This window comes from Tachyglossus aculeatus, chromosome 18 (genome assembly GCF_015852505.1).
Source record: "Tachyglossus aculeatus isolate mTacAcu1 chromosome 18, mTacAcu1.pri, whole genome shotgun sequence".
Taxonomy (NCBI): Eukaryota; Metazoa; Chordata; class Mammalia; order Monotremata; family Tachyglossidae; genus Tachyglossus; species Tachyglossus aculeatus.
In genome coordinates this window covers 28,924,551-28,951,411 of record NC_052083.1, presented here as the reverse complement: position 1 = coordinate 28,951,411, position 26,861 = coordinate 28,924,551, and the positions used below count along the sequence as shown (strand labels likewise).

At 41.8% G+C, this 26,861-nt stretch overlaps 1 protein-coding gene across 3 annotated transcripts in view; it reads right to left on the bottom strand.

The window, feature by feature from the left end:
• USP9X (ubiquitin specific peptidase 9 X-linked) overlaps nt 1–26,861 on the bottom strand; it is a 137,966-nt gene that overhangs the window by 9,646 nt on the left and 101,459 nt on the right. For 2 of the 3 annotated variants that reach the window (XM_038760063.1, XM_038760060.1), the window contains exons 22-38: nt 25,470–25,600; nt 24,985–25,263; nt 22,963–23,088; nt 22,243–22,368; nt 20,671–20,837; nt 17,417–17,525; nt 16,194–16,340; nt 14,862–15,008; nt 14,022–14,244; nt 12,341–12,561; nt 10,520–10,710; nt 9,265–9,438; nt 7,453–7,594; nt 3,804–4,557; nt 3,267–3,390; nt 1,849–2,074; nt 104–233 (exon numbers count right to left, since the gene is read on the bottom strand). In XM_038760063.1, coding sequence (XP_038615991.1) covers nt 104–233; nt 1,849–2,074; nt 3,267–3,390; nt 3,804–4,557; nt 7,453–7,594; nt 9,265–9,438; nt 10,520–10,710; nt 12,341–12,561; nt 14,022–14,244; nt 14,862–15,008; nt 16,194–16,340; nt 17,417–17,525; nt 20,671–20,837; nt 22,243–22,368; nt 22,963–23,088; nt 24,985–25,263; nt 25,470–25,600 — 3,417 coding nt within the window. The remainder of the gene's footprint in view (nt 1–103; nt 234–1,848; nt 2,075–3,266; nt 3,391–3,803; nt 4,558–7,452; nt 7,595–9,264; nt 9,439–10,519; nt 10,711–12,340; nt 12,562–14,021; nt 14,245–14,861; nt 15,009–16,193; nt 16,341–17,416; nt 17,526–20,670; nt 20,838–22,242; nt 22,369–22,962; nt 23,089–24,984; nt 25,264–25,469; nt 25,601–26,861) is intronic. The other variant, XM_038760061.1, reaches the window with a different exon arrangement.

Genomic DNA, 26,861 nt, shown 5'->3' with positions numbered 1-26,861 from the left:
CACAAGTGTCAACGCTGTGACTGTACTTCCTCATCGTTCCATGAAAAAGTTGGAAACTGTGAAACAAGCAACGAGATTTAAGCGTTCTCAAAGACCGACTTACCTAGATTGGCATACATTACAAACAGATTGAAATACTGTTGCAAATGGCGCCCGTGCTCGGACACTTCTCTTCTCAGAAGATTTAGTACCGCTCTCAGTAAATGATCACTCAAACTCAAGTTATCGTAAGCCTAAAAAAATAACAGAGGCGTTGCTGAATAAGGATCCATTATTATGCACCGATGGGGCTCCAGATAATCTTCTGGAGACCATTTAAATGAGCCACATTGAGAACTAGAGGTTTTTATGGCTACACAGCCGCAGGGTCCAGAGTTTCACTCACACACTGTGGTAAACAATTTACAGGTAGAGACCGTCGCAGTCCATGGTGGTTCTTTGTGATGTTACTTCTCTGATAATTAAGCCAGCACTGCGGAGTTCACTGATAAGTTTGTCAGGGCAGCCTGTGTGGCTGCTTTCTGCTCTAGTAGTTCTTAGTCTGGTGTGACGGATTTCCTAACTCAAAGAAGACCCTCATTACCCTAACTGAGAGTGGAGGAAAGAAGAGTGGGAAAAATCAGTCCAGAGCCCTCCTGTCCCCACAACCGTCCCCTCATTCCTCCCAGTCAGATCTCCAGGACTACTACCATCTGTGCTAACAACCCCATCTCCTCTCGCCTTCTAAAAACATTTCCTTTCATCCTTCCCTCAGTTACTTATCAAAAGTATGAAAAGAAAGATATCAACCTCGGTCGCACCTATGAATGGCTTGTGTCTGTCAGGGGACGCCTCCCCCGATTCAAAGGTCCTTCAGGGGAGGGACTGTTGTCTCCCGCTTCTACCCTCTCAAGTGCTTGCTCTGCACACAGTAGGTGCTCAGTAAGCATAGCTTTTTTATACGTCCTGTGTGGAAAATTAGAACTACGTACGAGACAGTAAAGGTTGGAAATTGCTCAGGCTAAAGGTAAAAAAAAAAAAAAACTGCGCCCTGAACTCATTTGAATCTTGTAAAATTTACTCAAAAGAATAGAAAACTGAAAAAGTATAAGGCCAAATCTTAACTTATGTAACACTGAGATGTCACAGGATGGTAGCATCACATCTTTGAGTCCTGAACCCCCTAAACCTGTCACACACCATTCTTTAAGCAGGTCTCTCAGCACTATGTATAGGCCCAAGGGGCGAGACAAGACTGCAAACAACTAAGCCCAAGAGCCGAGCCAGTCTACTAGTCTTGAAACACGCTCTCCTCAATTTCCAGTCTCGTTGGTACAACTGTGACTCCTTAATGTCTCTTACAATTCCCTCTGCATCCCTAGCTGTTCCTTCACTACACCACTGCAGACATCTTGTCCTTGGGTTTATCCCAACTATTCTATAACCATCTGTATTTTGGGGCTGCATTACCTTTTTATGCTAAGGAATTCATAAGTAACCACCTATGAGAGACATCAAAGGTTCCTTCAGTCCGTTTTGAATTTACGACCATCAAGTTTTAATTGGGCGAAATACAGCGGATGACCCTTCTGTGTTTTTACAGCACGGTCCATTGGAAAGAGCACGGGGTCGCGAGTCAGGAGATTTGGGTTCTAGTCCCAGCTCTGCCACTTGACCTACTGTGTGACCTCGGCTAAGTCGCTTAACCCCGCTGGGTCTCAGTCTCCTCATCTGCACAATGGAGATAAGAGCCGCTGCCCTTCCCCACTTGACAGCATCAGTGAGGGGAAAATGGGTTAGCTGACACCAAAGTGCTTTGGAAACACTGGAATTTCAAGGGATTGCTTACAATGAAAGCGGTGGATTTACCTGACTGGAAGGTCCAGGAGAAGCAAAAGGTGAAGGACATGGCCCATCTTGCAGCGAAAAGTGTGCAATAAATACGATAAGTTTTGCGAAGGCACCTCTCACTTCGGCACTAGGGCACTCCAGAAGGTACTCAGAGAAGCGATTTGAAACATTAAAAAGGACATTGTGTGCAAACCAAAAGCGTACATTCTTGCTGTGACGGAGAAGGATACACAATGCATCATACCTAAACACAAGAGACCCAAGTACGTATCAGTAACAGAATAATTTCCCACTAGCTTGTAATTTCTAATACAACACTCTTCATACTTGACCATCAGGTATATAGGTGAGTCCCCTAAAGAAAGCAGCTAATTTGCTGAATTTATTTTTTACCGCAAACTCTTTTGACTCCTATTCGTAAAATGGTTCACATTGTTGACTGTCGAAGTGGGTTGTTCTCAATGAGTTACATTTTACTGGTTCATGCAATCGTATTTATTGAGCGCTTACTGTGTGCACAGCACTGTAATAAGCGCTTGGGAGAGTACAATGCAGCAATAAACAGTCCTATGCCCTGCCCAGAGATATTGACTGGGGGAGTGAGCTGATGTCAAACCGGACTATCCAGACCTCCCTTCCCTACTGTTTTCAGGGGCCAAAAGTCTAATGGTGGTGGTGTCATGCATCCAACGGGTGAGTTAACTGTGTGTGCAAGCGTGTGTGTGTGTTGGGGCGGGGGGTGGGGGGGGAGAGGGGGCATCACCTGAAATTTAAGGGTGGTTTTGGGACCTCTGAAGATAGTGAGGAGATTTGATTTGGGTCTGGGAGAAAGCAGTAGTGGTTCTACTCACCCAATCTTGGAAGCCAGGGGTCAGGGTGGTTCTTGGACAGTTAGGTGGGGTAGAGGGAAGGAGGAGAGAGGAGAGCCTTAAACGTATGAGCACGATGGTGGTCCTGTCCAGATCACGGATCCCCACAACCAAAACTCAGGGCGACCCCCTGGGTGGCTAAAGTAACGGCCCAGCAACCTGCTCAAAGCTGGTGAGCTTTTAGATTGTGAGCCCACTGCTGGGTAGGGACTGTCTCTATATGTTGCCAACTTGTACTTCCCAAGCGCTTAGTACAGTGCTCTGCACACAGTAAGTGCTCAATAAATACGATTGATGATGATGGTGAATGACCACAAGTCCACAGATTTCAATGTTTGGCAATGGACGACCTTAAAACCATCTGGATTATTTATTTAAGATTTGGGCAGGGTCTCCCTCCCACCATTCCCAACCCTTCTTAATGTAGGAGCTCTAGAAATGCACCGGTAATGACCTTAAATTTTCAGATACAATGTCCAGGATTTGTGAGTACGAAGCGGTAGTACATTAAAGTTAGCAAGTCAACCATGAAGCTAGTCATCAGTGAAAAATCAATAACAAGCATACCAGTCACTGGCAGGGCCACGGACTATTTTCTTTGTGTGAAATCCTGTGGTGAAGAGGAATCTAGCAGCAAGCTGAATACTAATCATAGTTATTTCTTCTGCTTCTGGCAACAGATTATCTTGCCCTAAAAATAATTGAGAATCGTACCGTTAAAGCCAAACGCACTATTATTGTCTATAACGGGTCATACAGCCTAGCTAAGCTAAAATTTACTGGTCAACCTATCTGCATTTAAGTTTCCTAGGAGGCTGGATCTTTGTTTAAGAACGACTTCAATAATCTATGGGCCTCACTTTGCTTACCAAATCACTCAACTGACCTGGGGAAAAGCATTTATGTGTTTAGTTTTTTCTCCAAAAGTAGGAATTAAAGTATGACTAGAGATAGCAAGGAACCCAAGAAAATGCAAAGATTCTGTAACTGACCAAAGAAATTCGATGCAACAGTTCAAGTACCAGGAATAACCCGAGGTATCAAGTCACCTGGCCGTCCGTGCTTTCTGAAGATGAGCAACGGAACTAAATTTCACATACTAACCTGGAGGGGGGTTTAAGTAGAGACTGTTACAAGTAAGCAGTTTTTTCACAAACTGGAAATACTCTAGACTGTATTGCATCCGGTTATGCATGAACTGCACATTTTGCTTGCGCACGCTCCTCTCGATGGCCGATGGCATTTTAATCTGGTGGGGTTTACTGCTGACGGATAGCTCGGAAATGTATTTTATCAGCTCGTTGTCTTTGTCTACCGTGTCCATCCGTTCATAAAAAAGAATGTAGGCATTCCACCATCTCTTCTGGCGCCTATAGGACATGCGCTTCATCATGTGATCGAACACCTCCCCCATATATTCGCCACCAAAACACTGGTTTTTCATCTCCTCGTCGTCATCCATCTTGCACTCCGTTACGTCGCCGTCGTCAAATTTATACCAGCGATTCTTCTCCCCATCGCCACCATTCCTCTGAATGATGTAAGAATAGTAATGTCCCCCGCTTGCCTGACCGCTGTGGACGAGCACCCCAACCAGCCTGTATTTGGTGCTCCCTGAGGGTTCGTTTTCCGACTGCTCGTTCTGTTGTATCAGCTGGTTTTCGGGGTTCACGTCATCACCTTCTAGCTTGGCCACCCCTGCCACGGTGTAGGGCTCCATGTCCAACTCGCGGGGAAATTCAAAGTAGTCATTGAACTTGATTGCACATTCCCTTTCCCAGTCATAGTCAAATCGTTTCAGCTGGATTGCAAGAACTGGAGGCAACTTCTTAATTAGGAGGCGCTTTACTGTATCAACCTGAAAATTAAATCACACCAAATGCCATGGGATATTTTATCTTAGAAGTCCCCGACAAATCAGCAGCAAAGGAAATAATTCTGCGGTGACCGACCAAGTGTTTGCAAATGGGGAGATAGCAAACATATGGCATCATCAGAGCACTCTTCCTGCCATTTTTAGTTCCATAAATTAATTATGCAGAAAAATGCAGACATAATTGCCCTGCTTGGTGGCCAATTTAGAGGGCTTGGTTTTTTTTTAAGAATCTGCATATTATTTTCCAGAAGCAGAATTTTATATAGAGCGCTTTCAACACATCTGACATAGTGATATATTCACCGCTGTATAAATTTTAATGAGAAGGCCTGACCAAAATATTGCATGTCACTGCAGAAGGGTGGCTGCTTGATAAGGGAGGGAGGAGCAAGGGAATGTTACAACCTTTATTTAAACCTATACCAAACGCACATTTGGTTAACTCATTTACTCATGCTCTGCTTACTTAAAAGCGGACCTAAGCTGGTGAGAAAACTCAGTGCCGTAACTGAAGGGCCATAATGAGTAGGATGACCCCTTTTAGACTGTGAGCCCACTGCTGGGTAGGGACTCTCTCTATATGTTGCCAACTTGTACTTCCCAAGCACTTAGTACAGTGCTCTGCACACAGTAAGCGCTCAATAAATATGATTGATGATGATGACTCCTCAGACAATTTCTAGGACCTGGAAAGGAGTTTTAGAATCAAAAGGGGAAACTGCCTCCCTGGGGGTAGTGGTAGCTCCTCTTATCCTGAGTTTTGTTAGATTGCTATAATAACTCTCAAACGCTGGGCTGACTTTCAAGGTTGCTTCAGGGACTTTTACTATGACCCATTAGCTCTCCATTAGAACGAAAGTTCCTTGTGGGCTGGAAGTGTGTCACTGCTCATTTTTCACTTCAATCCATCATTTATTGAGCGTTTACTGTGGGCAGAACACTGTACTAAGTGCTTGGGAGAGGACAACGTCCTCTCTGCCCATCCGCCAAGGTAGCTCTCTTCCTCCCTTCAAGGCCCTACTGAGAGCTCATCTCCTCCAGGAGGCCTTCCCAGACTGAGCCCCTTCCTTCCTCTCCCCCTCATCCCCCTCTCCACCCCCCCATCTTACCTAGCACCTGTATATATGTTTGTACATATTTATTACTCTATTTTTTTTTTACTTGTACATATCTATTCTATTTGTTTTATTTTGATAGTATGTTTGGTTTTGTTCTCTGTCTCCCGCTTCTAGACTGTGAGCCCACTGTTGGGTAGGGACTGTCTCTATATGTTGCCAACTTGTACTTCCCAAGCACATAGTACAGTGCTCTGCACACAGTAAGCGCTCAATAAATACGATTGATTGACTGATTGACAATGAGAGTTGGTAGACAAGTTCCCTGCTCACAATGAGCTAACAGACTGGAAGGAACTTGCAGTCTAGTACTTCTCAAGCACCTAGCATAATGCATTGACCCCTGTGGGTACTAAATAAACGTTGCTGCTACTACTACTAGTATTATTAATACTAGGTGGGATTTGGGCAGATTATACTGGCAGTAACTAACCTTCTCTCACCTGCTTTATACCATCCTACTTCCTCGTCAATATAAGAATATAAGCACCATCATCGGGATGGACCAACGGCCCATCCGTGCCAGTTTTGTGTCTCTGACGGTGATGAAAAGGTGCTTGGAAGAATGTGGTGATGGTTGCCCTCTTTGACATCTATCCTCCCCGCTATGGGTGTACCACCGAGCCTCGCTACCTTTCCCTCTAATACCCTCTTATGGACCTCTCATTCAAATTTATCCAAATGGCTCTTGAATCTGCTGGTATTCTCACAGCCTGCAAAATTTCTTCTTGTAATCAATTCCACGTTTACCACCTGCTGTGTCAAGGGCTTATTTTTGTCCTCTTGGAAGAAAAAGCCTGCCAGAGCTTGGACCCGTCTTCCACCTAGAGGCCAGCACAGACTCGGGGCGAATAAGTTTAAAAACAAACAAAAATCCTGGTGAGTGTCCTAAGGAGACAACTTGATCGTTCTTATTTCAGTCCTCCTCGAGTCTTTCGTTTAATCCACATGTACCAGCAGATAGAGAGATGGTGGGAAAGAGAAACGCTGACAGGTGCCGATGCTCTAAAAAGATGGAGAATTTGGAGCCTAATAATAATGATAGTTACTACTATGTGCCAAGCACCGTATTGAGCCCCGGGGTAAATCCGAGATAATCAGGTTGGATACAGTCGCTAGTCTGCATGGGGCTCACAGCCCAAGTAGGGGGAAAAACAGACACTGAATCCCCATTTTACACTTGAGGAAACTGAGGCACAGAAAAGTTAGGTGATTTGCCTGAGATCACTCAACAGGGCGCGTGGCAGAGACAAAATTAGGAGTCAGGTCCTCTTGATTGCCAAGCCCGTGCTACTTCCCCTAGGCCACACTGCTTTGCTGTGCAGGCTAACCCTAAGGATGTAGTGAGGAGAGGGAATGATGCACCTAGACGAAGTGAAAGCCATCGCTAGGAAGAGTAAATTTGAATAAGAGGTCCATAATAGGGTACTAGAGGGAAAGGTAGGGAAGATAGGTTGTACACCCCTGTTAAAATCAGTTACAAATAGTAACCTTGGCGTCTGAGTAGATTAAGGAGGGTGGGCACTCAACTTTCTGGAGGAAAGTGCTATTTTAAGGAAAAAAAGGAGATAAAGGCAGAAAAACCCTCTCTGAACTTCCAGGAACCAGCCCACTACAAGCTGGACTGGCTAAACACAAATGGTCACCCTTGCGGTTTGCGCAGTCGTACCAGAATTGAAGGGAGAACATTTAGGGCTTATAATAACCATTGACAGTTCTCATATCTATTCCCCCCCCACTCCCAAACCATTAATTTTCTTACCTTTTTGTTGCATTTTTCACAATGATATGCATTTGCACCTTCCAGTAAGTCTCCTTTGACATACTGTTCCAAAGAATCAAGGAGGTTTTGGTGATTTCTAATATCTACATTCAGAGTTGTAAATGATTCTTCACATTCGTACCTGAAGAAATTATTTGGTAAAGATTCAAAAGTCTTCTGTTGGTTTGTTTATAAAGTATTCTAATTAGTAGCTTAACCAGACTTTCCTAATTGGAGAACATTTTTGATCAGATCAAAATGAAAAGCTAAACAAAGTTTTGAAATATAAGAATGCTTAATTTCTGTGTGTGGTTATTGAAAGCGCCTTATAATAGAAGGGCATTTTAGGTTGCTATGAATGAAAAGAATTCAAGCAATTAATATTTCACATTATACCATGTTTACTAAAGCCACTATACCATATTTTATAGTATCTGATGAAACAGAGAGTTCCCAAAACAGCAGTGTGAAGAGTCAGATAGGGTTACAGACATATCCCTTTTTTATAAGAAGGGCGAATATATAAATTCTTTGAACTCCTCGATTATTAGATCATAAAGCATGTTTCTGCAGAAGCCGATTTCATTAAGGCTCAGAGAAATAGAAATTACACTCACTTAAAAATCATTCACCAACTCATTTTAGTGTGCACTTGGGAATTAACAATGAGGGGATGTGGAAGAGAAGACTACAAAACCTAAGCCTCCACTGAAATTGCACTCCATTATTCTTTATTGGAGCCGCCTTGAATTTTCCTAAAGTCTCAGATGATTGATATGCTTTCTCTGAATGCATACTAAATGTAGATTTCTGCAGTAATCTGCAATTGTTAAAGGGGAAATTGATAAAAGCAAAGTCTCTGAGGATGGTGGTGTGGCCTGCTTTCCAGGAACTACTTTTAATTCTTGGCAGTTACACATTTCCTACCTGGAGTCTGGCTTTTCTTTTCAACATACTTCGAAAAGATGATTATTTTTGAAAAGTGAAGGCTTGTGTTTTTAGGAATTGTTCATTACTATTAAAAACTGAACTTCTTCCAATGAGCAAGAGAGACCAATCTGTTATGAATCCTCTTGACATGGGAGGTAGTGGAAAAGCTGTCCTAATTCCCTATTAAGTCAAATTTCAAATAGATTATGAGGCCCATGTAAATAAAAAACTTTGGGACATTACTGATCTTCCTACGGGAGGGTGATTCCCCACTTTTTGCATTTGGGTAGGCAGGAGAAAAATCGTATATTACAAAATTCGATACAGGTGTGTGATTGATAGGCATATTATTAATGAACCAGACAAGGAGGATACAGTAACACACAATTAAAAACATAGCCTGAAACACGCTGTATTTTGCCAATTTGTAACACAGGGAAAGGCAATATTTTAAAACCCCTGATGGAAATGGTAAGAGCGTATGAGTTGAGTTATTGTCTTCAAGAATTAGTTTAAGTTGTGTGGGGGCTGAAAGGGAGGAGAGCGACACTGAACGGGAGCCTCACACCCTACCCCTCAAGCAGATTTGGAGGGCTCAATTTTTTAAAGGAAAAAAGGGCTTTTTGTAATCTGACGTTAGTAGCAAGAGAAAAATGATTAAGATAAGTCAGACAATGGATGTATACAATAGAGTACCTGCTGACTATTTAATCGCATAACTTACGATTACCACGCCATGGCTCCCGGAAACGTTTCAAACAAAATTATTGATTTTCTTGATTGGAGTTTTGTGTAGTTTTCACAAAATATTTTCCCAAGACTAGGTTAAAAAAAAAATAGGCACAATTCACCCTTTACGTAATGCAAACAAACTCCACTCACCTATGAGGGCAGCCTTGGCAAATCTTCTGATCAGCAAAGGAGCCTCCTAAAACTTTACTTAGCATGGCAGGATGTCCCAAAGCTTTTAATGCTTCATCTAAACTGTCTACCAACGAATTAAAAAATTCTAAAGCGTCATGTTGCTCACGGAGATTAACAGGCTCACCCCAAAGCCTAGAAGAAATCAAGTGATTTATAGCGTAAGTTTCAATATTGAGGAATCGATTTATTTTTTTTTAAATGTCAACTTTTAAAAATTACTCTTGCAAATAGATATATACAAGCAACACTCATCTTAAAGCATTTCTTCAAAAACATCTTAAAGATTTCTCAGGCACAAAGCACAATCCATGACAGTGAAAACATGTTTATTTCACCTGAGGCTCAATATTAATTTTGAAATGCATCAAGAAGGGGTGCTTTTTAATGCTGAACTACATATAAAAGGGATAAAACTTCCATTCCTCTGCCCACAAGGTTTTCTCCAACTAGCCAGTAAGGGAGATGACAGGAGAGCAATCTGGTCTGGGGAACAACTTTTCCCAGTTTAGGTGTCTTTGGGTCGGAAGAAAGGGTTACTTTCACGGCTGTTCTTTTGGGTTTTTTTTTGTAGTATTGGACAGTCATCACCAATCGTATTTATTGAGCGCTTACTATGTGCAGAGCACTGTCTCTGCAGACTCTGCAGAAAACTGAGTATCTGCTGCAGCTCTAGACTGCCTCAGGGTTAGGGCTAACACCACTCGGGGTCGGAACAGGGTCCTGGGCAACACCACCGCAGACCCGTTTCTGTGAGGGAGCTGGGCCCCGATGAGACTGGGTGGATTCCCGTTTTCTAACGTCAGTCAGTCAATCATATTTACTGAGCGCTTTCTGTGCGCAGAGCACTGTACTAAGTGCTTGGGAGAGTACAATACAACAATAAACAGACACATTCCCTGCCCACAGGAGCTTCCAGTCTACCCCTGACTCCACTGGTGGGGGGGTGGGTTCTTTTTAGCTCCTCTCTCTCCAGAAACTAGGGTCCCAGGGGAAGGCGGGAATTCCATTTTTGATCTTGGTGAGGGATCTGGGCCTTGCTGAGGGGACTGGTTTTCCACAGCTCAGGCCGGCTGAACTGAGATGCCTGACGAGTAATTTTCCCATACTGCCATTAATTAGGCTTCGAACACGGGGGTGGCCCCGTCACCCCTCCGTTTAAACACATTCCCAAAAATGTTTACATCAAGTACTTTTGAGCTAGTTTGATATTTACCTGAATTGTTTCCAAAAACCTCTTGGGACATAGTACTGCAGTCTGGAAGCTGCTAAGTGACCAAAGATGACCTGGAGATGCCTTAATACTCCAATATTGTATTCTTTTCTATCTTCTGTTTTACTTAACGCTGGTTTGTCTTCATACTGATGAGGATATCCAAATACATCATCCCGAGGATCAACATTATTCTAGAACCATGTAACATTTTTATTTAGTGCTTAAATGACTACGTGATACAGTGTATCTAGGCAAGAGGCAACTAACGATATCTGGCATTTGTCACGCTAACCTGCTCGACATTTCTTTACTGCAGATCACAGCAGTAGAATCTGGGCTGAAATTACTCAGTGAATTGGGTCTTTGACCGTGCCCCAGAAATAAACGAACCAATATCCCTAGCTTACCAAAGGATACAGGGTGAATGAAAACCACCCTGGGATATTTTCAAGCAGATGTCTGCTGAGGAATGACTTTGGCAGAAGGAATGCTTCCACTCATGAAGCATTTAGATTTTGCATTTTGATTTTACATTTTTTTCAGAAAATACAGTCACTCCTCCATTACACTTGCTAGTCATTGTATTTTATTTATAGGGGGAGGGCAGAAAACGAGGAAAACAAAAGGGGAAAGAGGGACAGGAAGACCTAGGGGAATGAGCTATTCGTTAAAGAAGCAACACTGCCTAGTGGAAAGAGCATGGGCCTGGGAATCAGGGCACCCCTGATTACTGGGTTCTAATCCCAACTCTTGTCACTCGCCTGCCGGGTGACTTCGGGCAAGTCGCTTACTTTATGACTCAGTTTCCTCTTCTGAAAAATGGGGATCAAGAACAACGTCCAACCTGTTTATCATCTACGTATCCCAGTGCACCCAGTAAGGCTTTAACATATATCTTATTATTAAAAGTATGAGCCTGCCCTTTGGCAGACTTTATATTTCTCTCATCTGCAAACTAACAACAGTACTCACAACTGGTGGAGAATATAAGCCTGCTTTTGGGGAATAATGCCTGTTCTACCTATCGAGTATACCGGGCTTTAGGGGTTTAGCCATACAGGGTAGGAAACAAGGTGATTCAGTACAACAGTACAATTAAGAAAAGGAGAGTACAAAGGACAGAAAAATGCAAAGAATAATCCAGGGAAAAATCAATCACTAACAAGATCAGACCTTAACACCCCTTTTTAGGTTTCATTTTCTTTCCCCCAAATGAACTCTTCCCCTACTTATTTACACCAATTCTTACATGCTTCGAGTAATGAACAAAAGTTCTCAGTAGAGGACAAGACTGTGACTACAAATAACCTAGGAATTTGCTCTAATATACTTTTATTTTCTGAACCTAAAGCTCTGCTGCTAACTCCAAAGAACCAAGGGTCGCGGCCTCCATACCCTCAGCAGATCAACATATCCGAGTTGAGTGATGGCCCTCACTCTCCTCCATCAGGTTGCAAATTGGAGAGCCAACCCCCAAGTAACCAGGCCACTGTAAATGGATCATATGGCATGAAATGAAAAACCCAGCTATTATCAATCAGTGTATTTTTAAGTGACAAATATGACTAGCAATACCACGAATGCATAACCCTGACACCATAATTGTAATGGTTTCGAAATCATCCCAAGGCACACGAAGAAATCCTTAATACCAACTAATCGTTCCAACTTGTGTTGCCTCAGATGTGCTCTGGCACAGAGTCCCCGAACAGTGGAGGTCTTAGCAGGTGCCACTTTAAGCCCAAATCCCACCAAGGAAAAAGCAACCTCGGGGCCAGCAACTTCAAATCTAAGCCAACGAGACTGCAGTTTAAAATGTACCTCATTTTCCTGCTTCTCATCCCCAGACATATCATCGTCTACATCACTGCCTGTGCCTTCGATTGCAAGAATCCCATTCCGAATGGCAGGAATCATGTACAGCTGCTGGATCACAGAATTCATGTAACAAGTAGCCCCGGCGTTTTTTAACCCCACAAATCCCTTGGGTGGACGAGGCCCCACGGGTGGTAGGTATTCCCATTCTGTAAGTGCTTCACAAGCTAAGAAAAAAACAACATCAGACGAAACGGGTAAGTACAATCCATTCACAGTGCTTGCTCCTGAAGGCAATTCCTTGAAGTCTCACAAAGCAACATCATCAGTGCCACCATGATCTGCGGTTCCATGCCATCTCTCAGCCCAATCCAAGACTGTGAGAAGCGGCGTGGCTTAGTGGATAGCGCACAGATCTGGGACTCAGGACCTGGGTTCTAATCCTCGCTCTGCCATGTGTCTGCTGTGAGACTCTGGGCAAGTCACTTCGCTTCTCTGTGCCTCAGTTACCTCGTCTGTAAAATGGGGATATGAGTGTGCGCCTCATGTGCGACAGGGACTATGTCCAACCTTATTATCTCATATCTACCCCGGTGCTTAGAACAGGGCTTGGCACATAGTTCACGCTTACCAAGTACCATAATTATCATTACTGTGTTCCACTGCCCCATCGAGGTGCCTGGCTGGGCATTCGTGGAGGCAGTTGAACATCGGATTCCTTACGTGCCCAAGAGCTCAATGTGCTACCCGGCCCCAGAGATAACAACGGCACGGCAGGCATCTCTAATTAATATGCACCTTCCAAGCACCGGATCATTCTACGGACAGGTGAGCTGAACCGGGGCCACTGTTGCACTGAGAGCCGTTGGTGGGGCAACCAATCAGTCAATGATATTTATGTGTGCTAGGCAACTGTGCTAGGCCCCTTGGCAAAGTACAGCATGACAGAGTTGGTAGATATGATCCCTTCAAGGCCCTGCTGAGAGCTCACCTCCTCCAGGAGGCCTTCCCAGACTGAGCCCCTTCCTTCCTCTCCTCCTCGTCCCCCTCTCCATCCCCCCATCTTACCTCCTTCCCTTCCCCACAGCACCTGTATATATGTATATATGGTTGTACATATTTATTATTCTATTTATTTATTTATTTTATTTGTACATATCTATCCTATTTATTTTATTTTGTTGGTATATTTGGTTTTGTTCTCTGTCTGCCCCTTTTAGACTGTGAGCCCACTGTTGGGTAGGGACTGTCTCTATGTGTTGCCAATTTGTACTTCCCAAGCGCTTAGTACAGTGCTCTGCACATAGTAAGCGCTCAATAAATACGATTGATGATGATGATGATGATGATCCACAAGGAGCTTGCAGTCTACAGAGGTAACCAGGCATTTAAATAAAGTATAGAGAGCAGCAGTCCTCCAGACTGCATTTAACTCTGGAGTTGGTCAGTCCCTCTGGACAGTAAGTTTGTTGTGGGCAGGGTAAGTGTAACAACTCTGTTTTACCGTACTCACCCAACTGCTTAGTCTGGTGCTCTGCACATAGTAAGTGCTCAATAAATACCATCAACTGAGCATTTTCGGGCCTTCGATACACTAAACCATGCCATTTGGGAATAACGATTCTTGTACCATTTTTTAAATGTTAAGGATCTAGCAAAATAAGAAATGATTCAAACGGATACGTACTCGTTATTGCTGTACCTATGTAATACATCTCAGTCAGAGTGTCTACTATTTGTTTGAGATTCCTCACGCAACCAACTGCTAGTGCTACTAGCAGCTCAAAACCAGCATTGATGGTGGCTGGTGAACTGCAAACTGGTATAGCCTGTTCAGCCGGCAGTTCTCCATTCCTCATGTACTGCAAGTAAACATTGGATGCAGGAAAGATGAAGTCATCTATCAATTCCTAAAAAATTCAAAGGGAATCCTGTATTAATGATTTGGACTACTCCACAAAATTTAAAACTGAAAAACCATTATTAAATGTCATTTAAAAATTTTAACCCCTCATTATTCAACTGATAAATACTGAACAAAACAGTTACTCGTAATTCAGCAGTGGCAAAAGAGCTTTCATTGAATTCATAAAGTACATCCTGTTGTGGAAGGAATATAAACCCTCAATTTTCCTTAGAAAATTTTTATTGTACCACTCAACACAAATGTAAAAACTGTAGTGCACTTAAACATGAAAACAAATTCACTCGTGAATCTATTTCTTCTTTAAAAATAAATCCTGAGTAAAATGCGTCTTGGACATGGAAACGATTTAAATGTTCACTCGACAAAATGGTAGGAGAAACATAAAAAATGCAACAGGCTCCATAAGAACGTTGATGCATTAAATAAAACTAATAGGGTATGATAAAAAGTACAGCCTGCCCTCCCTGAAGCTAAATAAATCTAGCATAAATAAAAATAATTTGGCAGGAGACAGAAATGTCCCCCAAAATGCAATAAAAGGAGGCAACAGAAACAATATTGAATTTTTCAAAATGAAGCGACCATCTTGCTAGGACTTACTTTAATGAGATTAGCACCTCCTTTTTCACACCCAATATGATATTTCTTCTCTGGGGTTTGAAAGGCCAACAGTTCTTTTGTGACTCCTAGGTGTCCTTCGAGGATTGTCTCTTCAACACCCGTTTCCCCTGTTCTTTTAACTTCATCCTGCCACGAGGAACACAAGTCAGAAGGTACGTATACTATCGACTGACCACGCTCAAATACCTGCTCACTACAACGTTCAAGCTTCTTCGTGAGGGAAAGGAGAAGTGAAAGGGGAGAAAGGGCATAGAAACAAGCCAAAATATGCAATCCCATTACTTCGTGGATGACGGAGTAACAGTTGACTCAGGTATCTGCCTCGTTTCCAAACTTCCATTTGGAAATGCATCCCAAAAGGTGAAGTTCCTTAATGGAAATAAACCAATGGTTTAAAAACCACAGGTTTCCAACTTCTTTACCAAAATGAACTTGAAATGACTGCAAATAGTCATGTAGCTCTCCCCCCCCGCCCCCCACCCCGCCACTTTCCTCATCAAAGTTGTCAGATACAATAAAGGAGCACCCATGGCTTTTGAACTATGATTAAATACTTATAACTGCTAATCTTCGAAGAAGATGTTGCTTACATAGCAAAACCTTTCAGAAGGGTAGAGCAAAAATGAAGTATAGAAAATAAGAGACTTTTAACCCTATTTCTGGATTTATAGATCAGGGACTAAGATGTAGATTTACACAGGGAGTGGGAGGAAAAGACCAATTCTTTCCCCTCTGTGCAAGAAGTATGAGCCCTGGTATGTGCTTCCAGGATATGCCAATTGGGAGCTTTCTTCCAGTGGTAGTGCCAGGAGTCCAAAGGCCAACCCACCACCCTCCTCCCTACTGAATGCATCCTAGATGTGTCGCAGAGAGGTGCTTTTAGAGGAACTCCTGCCAGTCAAGTGTTTCTTCACTGGTACTGAGAAATGCCTCATTCCAACACAGGAGTTGGTGGCAGGGATGTTGTTTTTTCAGCTGCCCTTCCAGAAGGCAGGTCTGTCTCATTAGGCTGCAAGAGGAAGTTTGGCTTGCGATGCTCAAAGAAGTCTTTTAGACAAATAATAATAATAATCGAGAGGTAATCTCACCAGAGTTCTCCCTACTTCAACTGAAGCAGTGTTTGTGAAGCCTATCAGAGCTAGATTCTTAACCTGCGGTGTGGTCTTCAAACCAGACAACCCTATTTATTTCTTCTTTTGTTTCTCCTACTCCTGAAATTGTAATGACTTTAAATTCTTTGTAGTTAAAAAAAAAAAACCAACCCACAACTCAAACTCTCTATATTATGATTCAACACATGTGGCAACTTACCCTAATCCGTTTAAGCCAGTCAATTTCATTATTGAGAAGGACTTCAGCATTGGGTACGTTTATATTACTATTGTAAGCATAATTAAGAAGGTGCCTTAACAGAGTGAAGTAGTCTCCCGAATGCTTAGCTCTCTCTCTAGCTGTGCTCTATAATAAAACCAAAACAGCATTAATATCTGCTTTTATGCCCAGTCGATACAGTGCTTTTAATTACAACTGAAAAGGAGATAATGATGTAAATAATCACACTACGTCAATTACTTTAATTGGCAAATAACCTCCATTTTAAAAATTACAGTTGGGAATATCGATAAATACATTTTTCTTTAAAAAATAACACTCAGAAAAAGAGATCATTTTAATCTGTTCGTATTCAGAAGAAAGAAAGTTGAAATGAACCCTTGGAAAACTGCCAAAGGATCTATTTTAGAAAAAAAAAATATCCGTTATATATGGTTTAACGATTTAATCAGTAGCATTAACTGAGAGCCTACTGTATGCAGAACACTGTCCTAAGTGCTTGGGAAGGTACACAAAGTTACAAGGCTTGATCTCTGTCCTCAAGGAGCTTACAATCTAGCGGGAGAGACAGACACTGAAACCAATTACAGGGAGGAGGAAGTAACTGAATATAAATATAAGTAGATCTGTGCTTCAGGGAGTTGTGAGTGTGTAAATGCTTAACAGACGAGAAGGGGCAGCTGGGGAAATATAAACTGGAGAGACCTGACAAGAATTGGGGAAGGCGTCTTGGGAGACGTGATTTTTAGACGGGGTTTGAGGGAAGCATGAGTGTCTTCCTGGTGGGAAGGAATTCCTGGAAAGGAAGCAGCAATTGGTAGATGCCTGGACAGATGAGAATAGTATATAATCTATATATACTCTATTTATTTATTTATTATTACTCTATTTATTTATTCATTATTACTCTATTTATTTATTTATTTTACTGGTACCTATCTATTCTATTTATTTTATTTTGTTAGTATGTTTGGTTTTGTTCTCTGTCTCCCCCTTCTAGACTGTGAGCCCACTGTTGGGTAGGGACTGTCTCTATATGTTGCCAGCTTGTACTTCCCAAGTGCTTAGTACAGTGCTCTGCACACAGTAAGTGCTCAATAAATACAACTGATTGATTGACTGATATAATCTCTCCTGCATGGAAATATAAGCTTGCAAGTTCAGAAACTTCCTATAAAGGATATTTAATAACAAAGCCTTACCCCTAAAACAGTAAACAGCAGAGTAATGAAGAAAAGCAGAGGCCTATGTCCCATGCAGCACCTTGTAGCCATTAAAAAGAACTGCTCCTGTGCCATCTGACGAACGGTTCTGAAATACCAATATTTCATATTTATAGAAAGAAAATACATGTAGTTTCAACCATTAGTAGCTTGTTTTATTGCAGCATAAGAGAAATCAGTGAAACATTTAAGACAGATACCATCGGGTTTAGTCTTTACCTGGAAACCAGCAATAAAAGTACCGACAAATCTTCATTTAAAAACTGAGTTTTAATTTTGGAATATAATTATAATGATGGTGTTTGTTAAATGCTTACTATGTGCAAAGCACTAGATAAGCAGCGTGGCCTACTGGAAAGAGCCTGGGCTTGGGAGTCAGACAACCTGGATTCTAATCCTGGCTCTGCCAACTGTCAGCTGGGTGACCTTGGGCAAGTCACTTCCCTTCCTCTGTGTTTCAGTTACCTCCTCTGTAAAATGGGGATTCAGACGGTGAGTCCCAGTGCCCAACCTGGTTATCTCTTACCTACCCCAGCACTTAATACAGTGCCTGGCACCAAGGGAGTGCTTAACACACACCATCTAAAATAAAATACACTAAAAAGATGCACCTCGAGGGTAAAGCCAAGTCAATTAGATTGGACACAGAGGCTGCTCCACTCAGGGCTCCCAGTCTCCCAGGTGAAGAAAAAAGGTATTTTATAGATGGGGAAACTAATGCTCAAAAATGACTGCTGTGTACCCCTGAGCAGATAACATTTTTGGGCTGCAGATAACATTTTTGGGCTTCAGTTTCCCCCACCTGTAAAACATCTTTTCTCCTTTGGCTGGGAGCCTGGGAGCCAAGATTAAGATCCAGGTCTCCTGACTCTTAGAACCATACCCTTTCCATCACACCATGCAAAATTTGGTCATGGGGGATGGGATAAAAAAAATAATCCCTCATTTAAGGTAATTTTCTCCCAGTTTTCTTAAAAATACATGCAAACATTCCCCAAACCACCAACTGAAATAATAACAGCTTACAATACACTTCCTAAATACAAAAAGATATAAAATAAGGACTATGTGCCAATAAATTACACACATCATTTAATAATAATAATAATAATGGTATTTGTTAAGCGCTTATTATGTGTAAAGCACTGTTCTAAGCACTGGGGGGGATACAAGGTGATCAAGTTGTCCCACAGGGGGCTCACATTCTTAATCCCCATTTTACAGATGAGGTAACTGAGGCTCAGAGAAGTTAAGTGACTTGCCCAAGGTCACACAGTAGACATATGACGGAGCTGGGATTAGAACTCATGACCTCTGACTCCCAAGCCCAGGCTCTTTCCACTGAGCCACGCTGCTTGAATCATTTGATACTATTGCCAAGATAATACGAAACCAAGTTCCAAAATCTCAAACATTAAAGAACAATCCAATGTCAAGGGATCCTTCAGAGACAACATATTAAGAATTTATATTTCTGAATTTTTACATTAATGCCTATTCTAAACTTTGGGGCTGACACTGAAATGGGTACAAAAATCACAACCTGAAAGATAGACAAACCACAGAAAAAAATGAATACACGATCAATTCTGTTTTCTAATTTTACGCTGAATATTCAACTCCATGGGGTGAAAAACAGAAAACAAGTTTTCTTCAGATCTAGCTGTTTCCTTTAAACTTTCAAAAGGGTTCTATGTGGAAAGAGCACAGGCTTGGGAGTCAGAGGTCATGGGTTCTAATCCCAGCTCCCTCACACGTCTGCTTTGTGATTTTGGGCAAGTCACTTAACTTCTCTGGGCCTCAGTTACCTCATCTGTAAAATGGGGATTACGACTGTGAGCCCGTGCTCTTTCCACTGAGCCACGCTGCTTCTCATCTGCCCAGGTTTCCACTGACCAGTGGGGCTAATGTCATTAGTGGTGACGGTTTCTGATCGAATAAAAAAGGAGTGGAGGGCCCGGCAGGAAGCTTGAAAAATCACTGGCTAACATAGGAGAAGACCACAGTGGCTGGCTATCAAGGCAACTGCCTGCCAAATCGTAGAGATACATCATCATCATCACCATCAATCGTATTTATTGAGCGCTTACTACGTGCAGAGCACTGTACTAAGCGCTTGGGAAGCACAAATTGGCAACATATAGAGACAGTCCCTACCCAACAGTGGGCTCACAGTCTAAAAGGGGGAGACAGAGAACAAAACCAAACATACTAACAAAATAAAATAAATAGGATAGATGTGTACAAGTAAAATAAATAAATAAATAAATAGAGTAATAAATACATCAGAGCACTGGCATTACGCTGCAGTCATTTTGGCCACAAATGGGTCCTCTGTGTTGGGAGGGGGGGGGGACAAAAACAAATGGAAGCCTCTGCCTGCATTTAACAGTCAGCAACAACCCTGGCTTCCTTCTCGCTTGCTGCTCTTTGCAGCAAGAACATGACTGGCAGGAAGGGAGCTGCAGAAACCACAAGCCCGATAATCAATTCTGTTCCGCCGGTCCCAGGACCTCCTTCATTCCTGACAGGATGGTCCGTCGTCGTCATCATCATCATCGTCACTATCGGACTTTGTGACTTAGTGCTTGGGAGAGTAAAATACAGGTGAGACCCAAGCTGAAAACCACCTCCTCCCCCGCATAACCCCTCAGAACCAGAAAAGGGACCTGAGTTCACTCCCTCCCCATTCAGGTATCCGATAGGAAGGCAACCAGCTGAAATGCTCCCAAAACCAGGTTTTTTAGGGAGGATTGTGGGAAGAAAACCTTGCCGCTTTCTTCAATGGGCCTTCTAAAATGTCCTCTTAGGATGTCTGGGGAGAGTATGGAGAGCGTAAGGAGAACTCACAGGCTCTTAAGGCTTTCACTCTCTTCTGATCACCTGGGAAGAATGCAAACATTTCCCAGTCATTGTAAACAACTTCTTTTTTGGTGGAGGCCTTCCTCCCAAGGGGGCAGCCAAAACTGCTTTTGAATGTCCGATTACCAGAGTGGTAAAGGGGCAGCATTTATGATTCCGCAACAATATACTCTGTTACTTCCAAGGAAGGAAAACTTTATTCTCAGAGACTTATTTACCCAACACTGTACTCTCCCAAGCACTTAGTAAAGTTCTCCTTGGACGTGGTAAGCGCTCAGTAAATATCATCGATGATGATGATTGTGATTTACCACAGATTAACCCTGAGAAGAACTCAATCACAAGGATCTCAAAAACCAACAAGAACTTACTTGCTGTGACAGTGCAATAACAAGTCAATGATAAAAGTCTGCCAAGCTTTCTCTTTACTAAGTGCATCCAGGGCTGTTGGGATAAGAGCGAAGCAGAGTGTCATCACTTCCAATGCTTCGCAACACACTTGTTCGTCTTCCATGTCAGGTTCGTGGCCTGCATTGGTCTGAAAAATTACAATTACAAGCAAATTTCTAAATGCGTACACTACACTGCACATTTAATTGTGTATTTAAAAATCCAATTCCATCTTCAAGACACAACTGATCTAAAATGATTTGCAAAATCATAATGCGACATCTTCCCAATTAAAACAGAAGTCCTCTTTCTCAGACCTTATTTCTAATGCAGGATCACCACTAATGGCATACTACAGGTGACTTTTCAGACAAACTCACTCTTATAAACCTCACTTCAAGTGGCGTCATCTCTAAGCATGTGGGATTATGCACACACTCATGCAGACTTGTAAATACTCTGTGCAACTGGAAATACACCTGACTTTTGGGCTGCTTGTTATTTCGGTCAAAATCCCTGACCTCTCTAGGTTAAAACATTTTCTGTTTCAGAATGGCATTGATGGTTTCTTCCTTAATCACCATATTTTGGGGAAATTTGCTTAAACAGAGTTCAGGACCAGTTAAGAAAGGGAAGAATAAGTTGGCATCCACTTCTTGATTTCAAAGTTGTTTCTGAATTTTAATTAACTGCTACAATAGCGCTCAGGTGCTGCAAACAGCACCTGTGACAACCAGGTATAATTCTCATGTATGTACAATGTAGTTAGAACTCTCAGTCTCAACCTTTCAGCCACATTTGATCCTACAGGTAAAGGTTACTGGCAGTGATGTCATCTCTAAGTATGTAGTGTGTACACGCATAATCCCACACACCCACCTCAATCTCACATATCTCGCCGCCTATCCCTCATCCATGTCCTCTGGTCCCTCATCACTCACATACCAAAACAGGAAACATATCTGACTTCTGAACTTCTGGCTTTTTGGGTCATAAATCCATATCCTCAATAGGCAAGTGGAAGGATATCAGATGTTATTTCAGATTACACTGATAAGATTATTCCCTTCACTTCTCTCTATTCCTGTTTTTAAAAAGTGCCAAACAATCCTGTCACCCATGCTTGACAATTATTTCGTTACGGGCAGGGAACGTGTCTAATTCTTTCGCATTGTACTCTCCCAAAGTACTTTGTGCAGTGTTTTGCACATAGTAAGCACAATGAATACTAATGATCAATAGAGTAAAATCTGAAGATCAGGTAGGTAAACTCTCTAGACTGTAAGCTCGTTATAGGTGGGGAATATGACTGCTAATTCTGTTGCATGATACTCTCCCAAGTGCTTAGTACAGTGCGCTGCACAGAGTAAGCGATCAATAAATATGACTGACTGATTAAATAGAAATAGAGAGGATACTGCAATTCTACCTTCAGAATTTTTTTTATGAGTGAAATCCTTTAATTATTATTGAGGAATTTTGAGATTCTCTGCATGGAAGGCCAATTTCATACCTAGAACTTTCAAAAGGAATCAGTGTACAAGAACTCTTACCTTTTCATAAATTTTACTAATATCTTCATTTGCACTAAACACAAGCTGCACTGACCCACAGCCTGATGCCCAGACAATTTTTTGCACTGCTCTAATTACACAGATATCAGGGATGTATTTTGAAGCCTGAAAAAGATAAATCAGAACATTAAGCTCAAATACCACTGATTGATTAACACAGCTACCAGAATCACGAAGCTAAAACGTGGCATCCACTAAGCCTAAAAACATCATGTACCCTTTAAAGAAATGTACTTGGTACAATGCTGTGCACACAGTATGCGCTCAATACAACTTAATGAAGTGCGCAACAGCAAAGAAAGCACAAGGTACAATTATTCTAGAACAACAAAAAAATTGACGTGTCTTTACATTTCATACTCTCACATCATTTATGAAGTGACCCATAATCTTAAATCACATAGATAACCAAAATGGTAATCTGAAAAGCCTGATCCAAACAGAGATTATTTTTCCACTTCAGCCCAGCTACTTCTTATAAAACATTAAAAATACTTCACTGCTGCTTTGAATAATAGTACAAATAGAACAAACTTTCAGCAGACTCAAAAGAAAAAGTGAAGCCAAAAGGTTTGAATGAATGCAGGTCCGGGGTAAAGGATAGTTTTCCAGCATTAAACTCATTTAATGAATTTTAACTGCAGGATACAATTAACCACCTATAAAGAAAATGCATCGTTTCTCAATGCTTATACTGACCTCATCGGATATTTGTTGGGCGAGCCGAATTGCCACATTTCTAAGCATGCACTCAGATGTTGGATTAGGAATGTTCTGAAGGGCATTTTGTAGCACCACTGCTTGATCATGGGTTGCCTGGTTTATCTGAAAAGGGTTAATTTATTTAAATACTTAAAAAGGGTATCCCCCATACCCAACCAACTTCCTGTTAAAAAACCAGTAAGAATTATGCTTTATTCTAACAATCCAGGAGAGAAGCAGCTCTCTTGGGATTTCCTTTCCATTAATGTGCCTTCTGAATGGAAGTGGCAAAACAGGGTGTGACTATTATACTCCTTTTTCTTAATAGTGCTTTAATGAAATACGGTTAATTGTGTCATCTGGTTCGTACTGGCACTTGGCAAGCGTTTAACAAGAACAGCAAGCTGCCCTCCAAGTTCCAGGTTGATGCGAATGGAAACTAAGGTTTTACCAGTATGTGAGGAAGGCCTTTGTGGCTACCATTAGGAACAACGGGGGGCCAGGCAATCTCCCCTTTCCCCTCAACTGCCTCCTGCTACAGTTACTTATTTTATTTATTTATTCATTTATTTATTTATTTATTTATTTATTTAATTTATTTAATATTTATTTATTTATTTATTTTGCTTGTACATTTCTATCCTATTTATTTTATTTTGTTGGTATGTTTGGTTTTGTTCTCTGTCTCCCCCTTTTAGACTGTGAGCCCACTGTTGGGTAGGGACTGTCTCTATGTGTTGCCAATTTGTACTTCCCAAGCGCTTAGTACAGTGCTCTGCACATAGTAAGCGCTCAAGAAATATGATTGATTGATTGATTGATTACTCAATGTATAACTGTGACATGCTAGGTGGATTTGTCTTCAGATGTTGTCCATCCACCCACATGTTTTGTTTTTGTTGTCTGTCTCCTCCTTCTAGACTGTGAGCCCATTGTTGGGTAGGGATCGTCTCTATATGTTGCTGACTTGTACTTCCTAAGCGCTTAGTACAGTGCTCTGCACACAGTAAGTGCTCAATAAATACGATTGAATGAATGAATGAATGAATGGTAGGCCACATGATTTGAGGTTTTTCTTCACTTCTCCCTAAAACGTTTGCGCTATCCACCTTTCCTATAGTTTTACCCCTTTCTAGCTTCTGATACAGAGGTTGTTTGAGGATCCTACAGTCTGTCCTCACACTTCCCACTGATTGATTGCTAAAATCCACCCTGTCCTCTCCATCCAAACTGCTACCATGTTAATCCAAGGATTTATCCCATCCCGCCTTGCTTCCTCTATCAGCCATCTTGTCATCTAAATATGGTCCATTAACCCGGCAGTAATGAGGGCCACATCCATCTTCCCCAAGGAAGTGTTTAACAAGTGAGCTCACCTCCTCCAGGAGGCCTTCCCAGACTAAGCCCCTTCCTTCCTCTCCCCCTCGTCCCCCTCTCCATCCCCCCCATCTTACCTCCTTCCCTTCCCCACAGCACCTGTATATATGTATATATGGTTGTACATATTTATTACTCTATTTATTTATTTATTTATTTATTTTACTTGTACATTTCTATCCTATTTATTTTATTTTGTTGGTATGTTTGGTTCTGTTCTCTGTCTCCCCCTTTTAGACTGTGAGCCCACTGTTGGGTAGGGACTGTCTCTATGTGTTGCCAATTTGTACTTCCCAAGCGCTTAGTACAGTGCTCTGCACATAGTAAGCGCTCAATAAATACGACTGATTGATTGATTGATTGGTAAATCCCAAATCTTTGTCCCCTGCCTATTTCCATGCAGCAAAGACGATGTTAAACATATGGGTTCAAGATATTTAATCCCATTTGACAAAACTATTTCACAGAGTACAAAATGTTTCCCTTTATCTTTACTCCCCTCTACTTTGAATCAGTCATTTGTATTTTCTACAGATACTGGATTTTGATCTAGTTTTATGACTAAAACTTGCATAAGAAAATCTCGGACACCACCACCACTCATTTCTCTTTCCCACAAGAGTATATGAGAAAGCGTGTTACCGGTGACAAGGGACTTGTGCCTTCCACAGCTGGCTGGCAAGCTTCGGCTACAGCTCGTACGTGGCCATAACCGACGGCGGTAAGTAACAATTTGGCTATTTTTAGAGCGTTCAGGTAGGCACCCCTTCGCGTTTCTTTATCTGCGCTTGGCAGGAAGTTATTTCTTGTCAGCATGCTCAGTACGAGAGGCAAGCCTCCACTTTTCAAGAAGTTGAATTGAAAGTCACTGGCATCTTCACCCAAGGGTGCGTTGGCAGGCATTAACAAGGCATAAACTACCTGAAAGGAGAAAAATGAGTTAGCAACTCAATACTGAAATTCAAGTCACTAATTCCTTCACTTCATCTATTACCTACGCTTTCTGGTCACTTGACAAAATTCTTATTAATGAAACATTCTAAAACTACACACCGTCATTCAAAAGGCAACACAAGTTTTTAAGGAAAATGATACAAAGAGAAAAGAACCTGAATAATGCCACAAACCTCCATCAAATATAGCACTTGTGAGGCAGAAGGTCCAAAAAAAAGTGAATCAAGAGATGGGCTAAGACTGCTTTCTCCAAGTTTCGCATGGTCTAAGCAAATGGCTCTTAGTTTTTCTACTGTAGTGTTATCTGCAATGATAAGACCAAGAGTGAAACATGTAAATATTTTCAACTTTAAAAAATCTTCTGTGAATATTTCATTGGTCTCACCTAGTAAGAGAAAAAAAAATAACTGGATAATGGTCTTGACTGTATTTGCAAAAGTAAAATTAAAGCAACTTATTAGGAAATTGAGGACTCAAAAATTGTTGTCTCGATATTGACTTGCTGTGCTTATATTTTACAATTACTCTTCTCTGACATAATAGAATGAGAAAACTTGAGATCATCACCCTGCTGCTTCAATAGCACAACACCCAATCAAGGATGTTTAATGAGCACAAAAAGCTCTCCAGAAGCATTAGAGAGAGTAAAACAGGAGCAAAAGAAAGACCTTCCTTGCCAATAATAACACAAAAAATTGTGATATTTCTTCAGTGTTTACTCTGTGCCAAGCACTGGGGTAGGAACAAGATCATCACGTCCCACACGGGTCTCACAGTCTAAGTAGGAAGAAGAACAGGTACTGAATCCCCATTTTGCAGATGGAGGAACTGAGGCACAGCAAGTGACCTGCCCAAGGTCATACACACAGCAGACAAGTGGCAGAGCCGGGGTTAGGAGCCGGTCTTCTGATTCCTAGGCCCATGCTCTTCCCTCTAGGCCACGCTGGTTCTCAAGGAGCTTACTATCTAATGGGGGAGGCAGGCGGGAACAATTACTTACAAACAGAGGAAGCAGGAGGAAGAAAAAGGACACAATAGAAAGAAGCACCTATATATCAAGATGACACAGTTGAATAATTGAGTATTCAAATGAAAAAAATGCTATGTATTCAGACACTGAAAGATAGGAATGAGTATTCAAATGAAAAAAATGCTTATGCATTCAGACACTGAAGATAGGAATAAAACAAACTCATTCTGGGCAGGGAATATGTCTCCTAATTCTGCTTTATTTTGCTCTCCCAAGTGCTTAGTACAGTGCTCTGCACACAGTAAGTGCTCAGTAAATACAAATGATTGATTCCAGGTTGATGCAATGGAGGGTGCAGGGGTGGAGAGAGAGAAGGAGAGAGAATATCATGAATCAGTCATGAATGGATTTCAGGAGGATGTGCTATTTCAGTAAGACACTGAAGATTGGGAGAATTTACGTTTATGGCAGAGTATGGGTGGAAATAGTGTGAGTGGGGGAGTTGAGAGCACGGTACAGTGAGATGACCTGAGTAGGGGACGGGAGACTGTGAGCTGCTGAGTGGCAGATGAAGAAAGTTTCTATGTAGACTGTA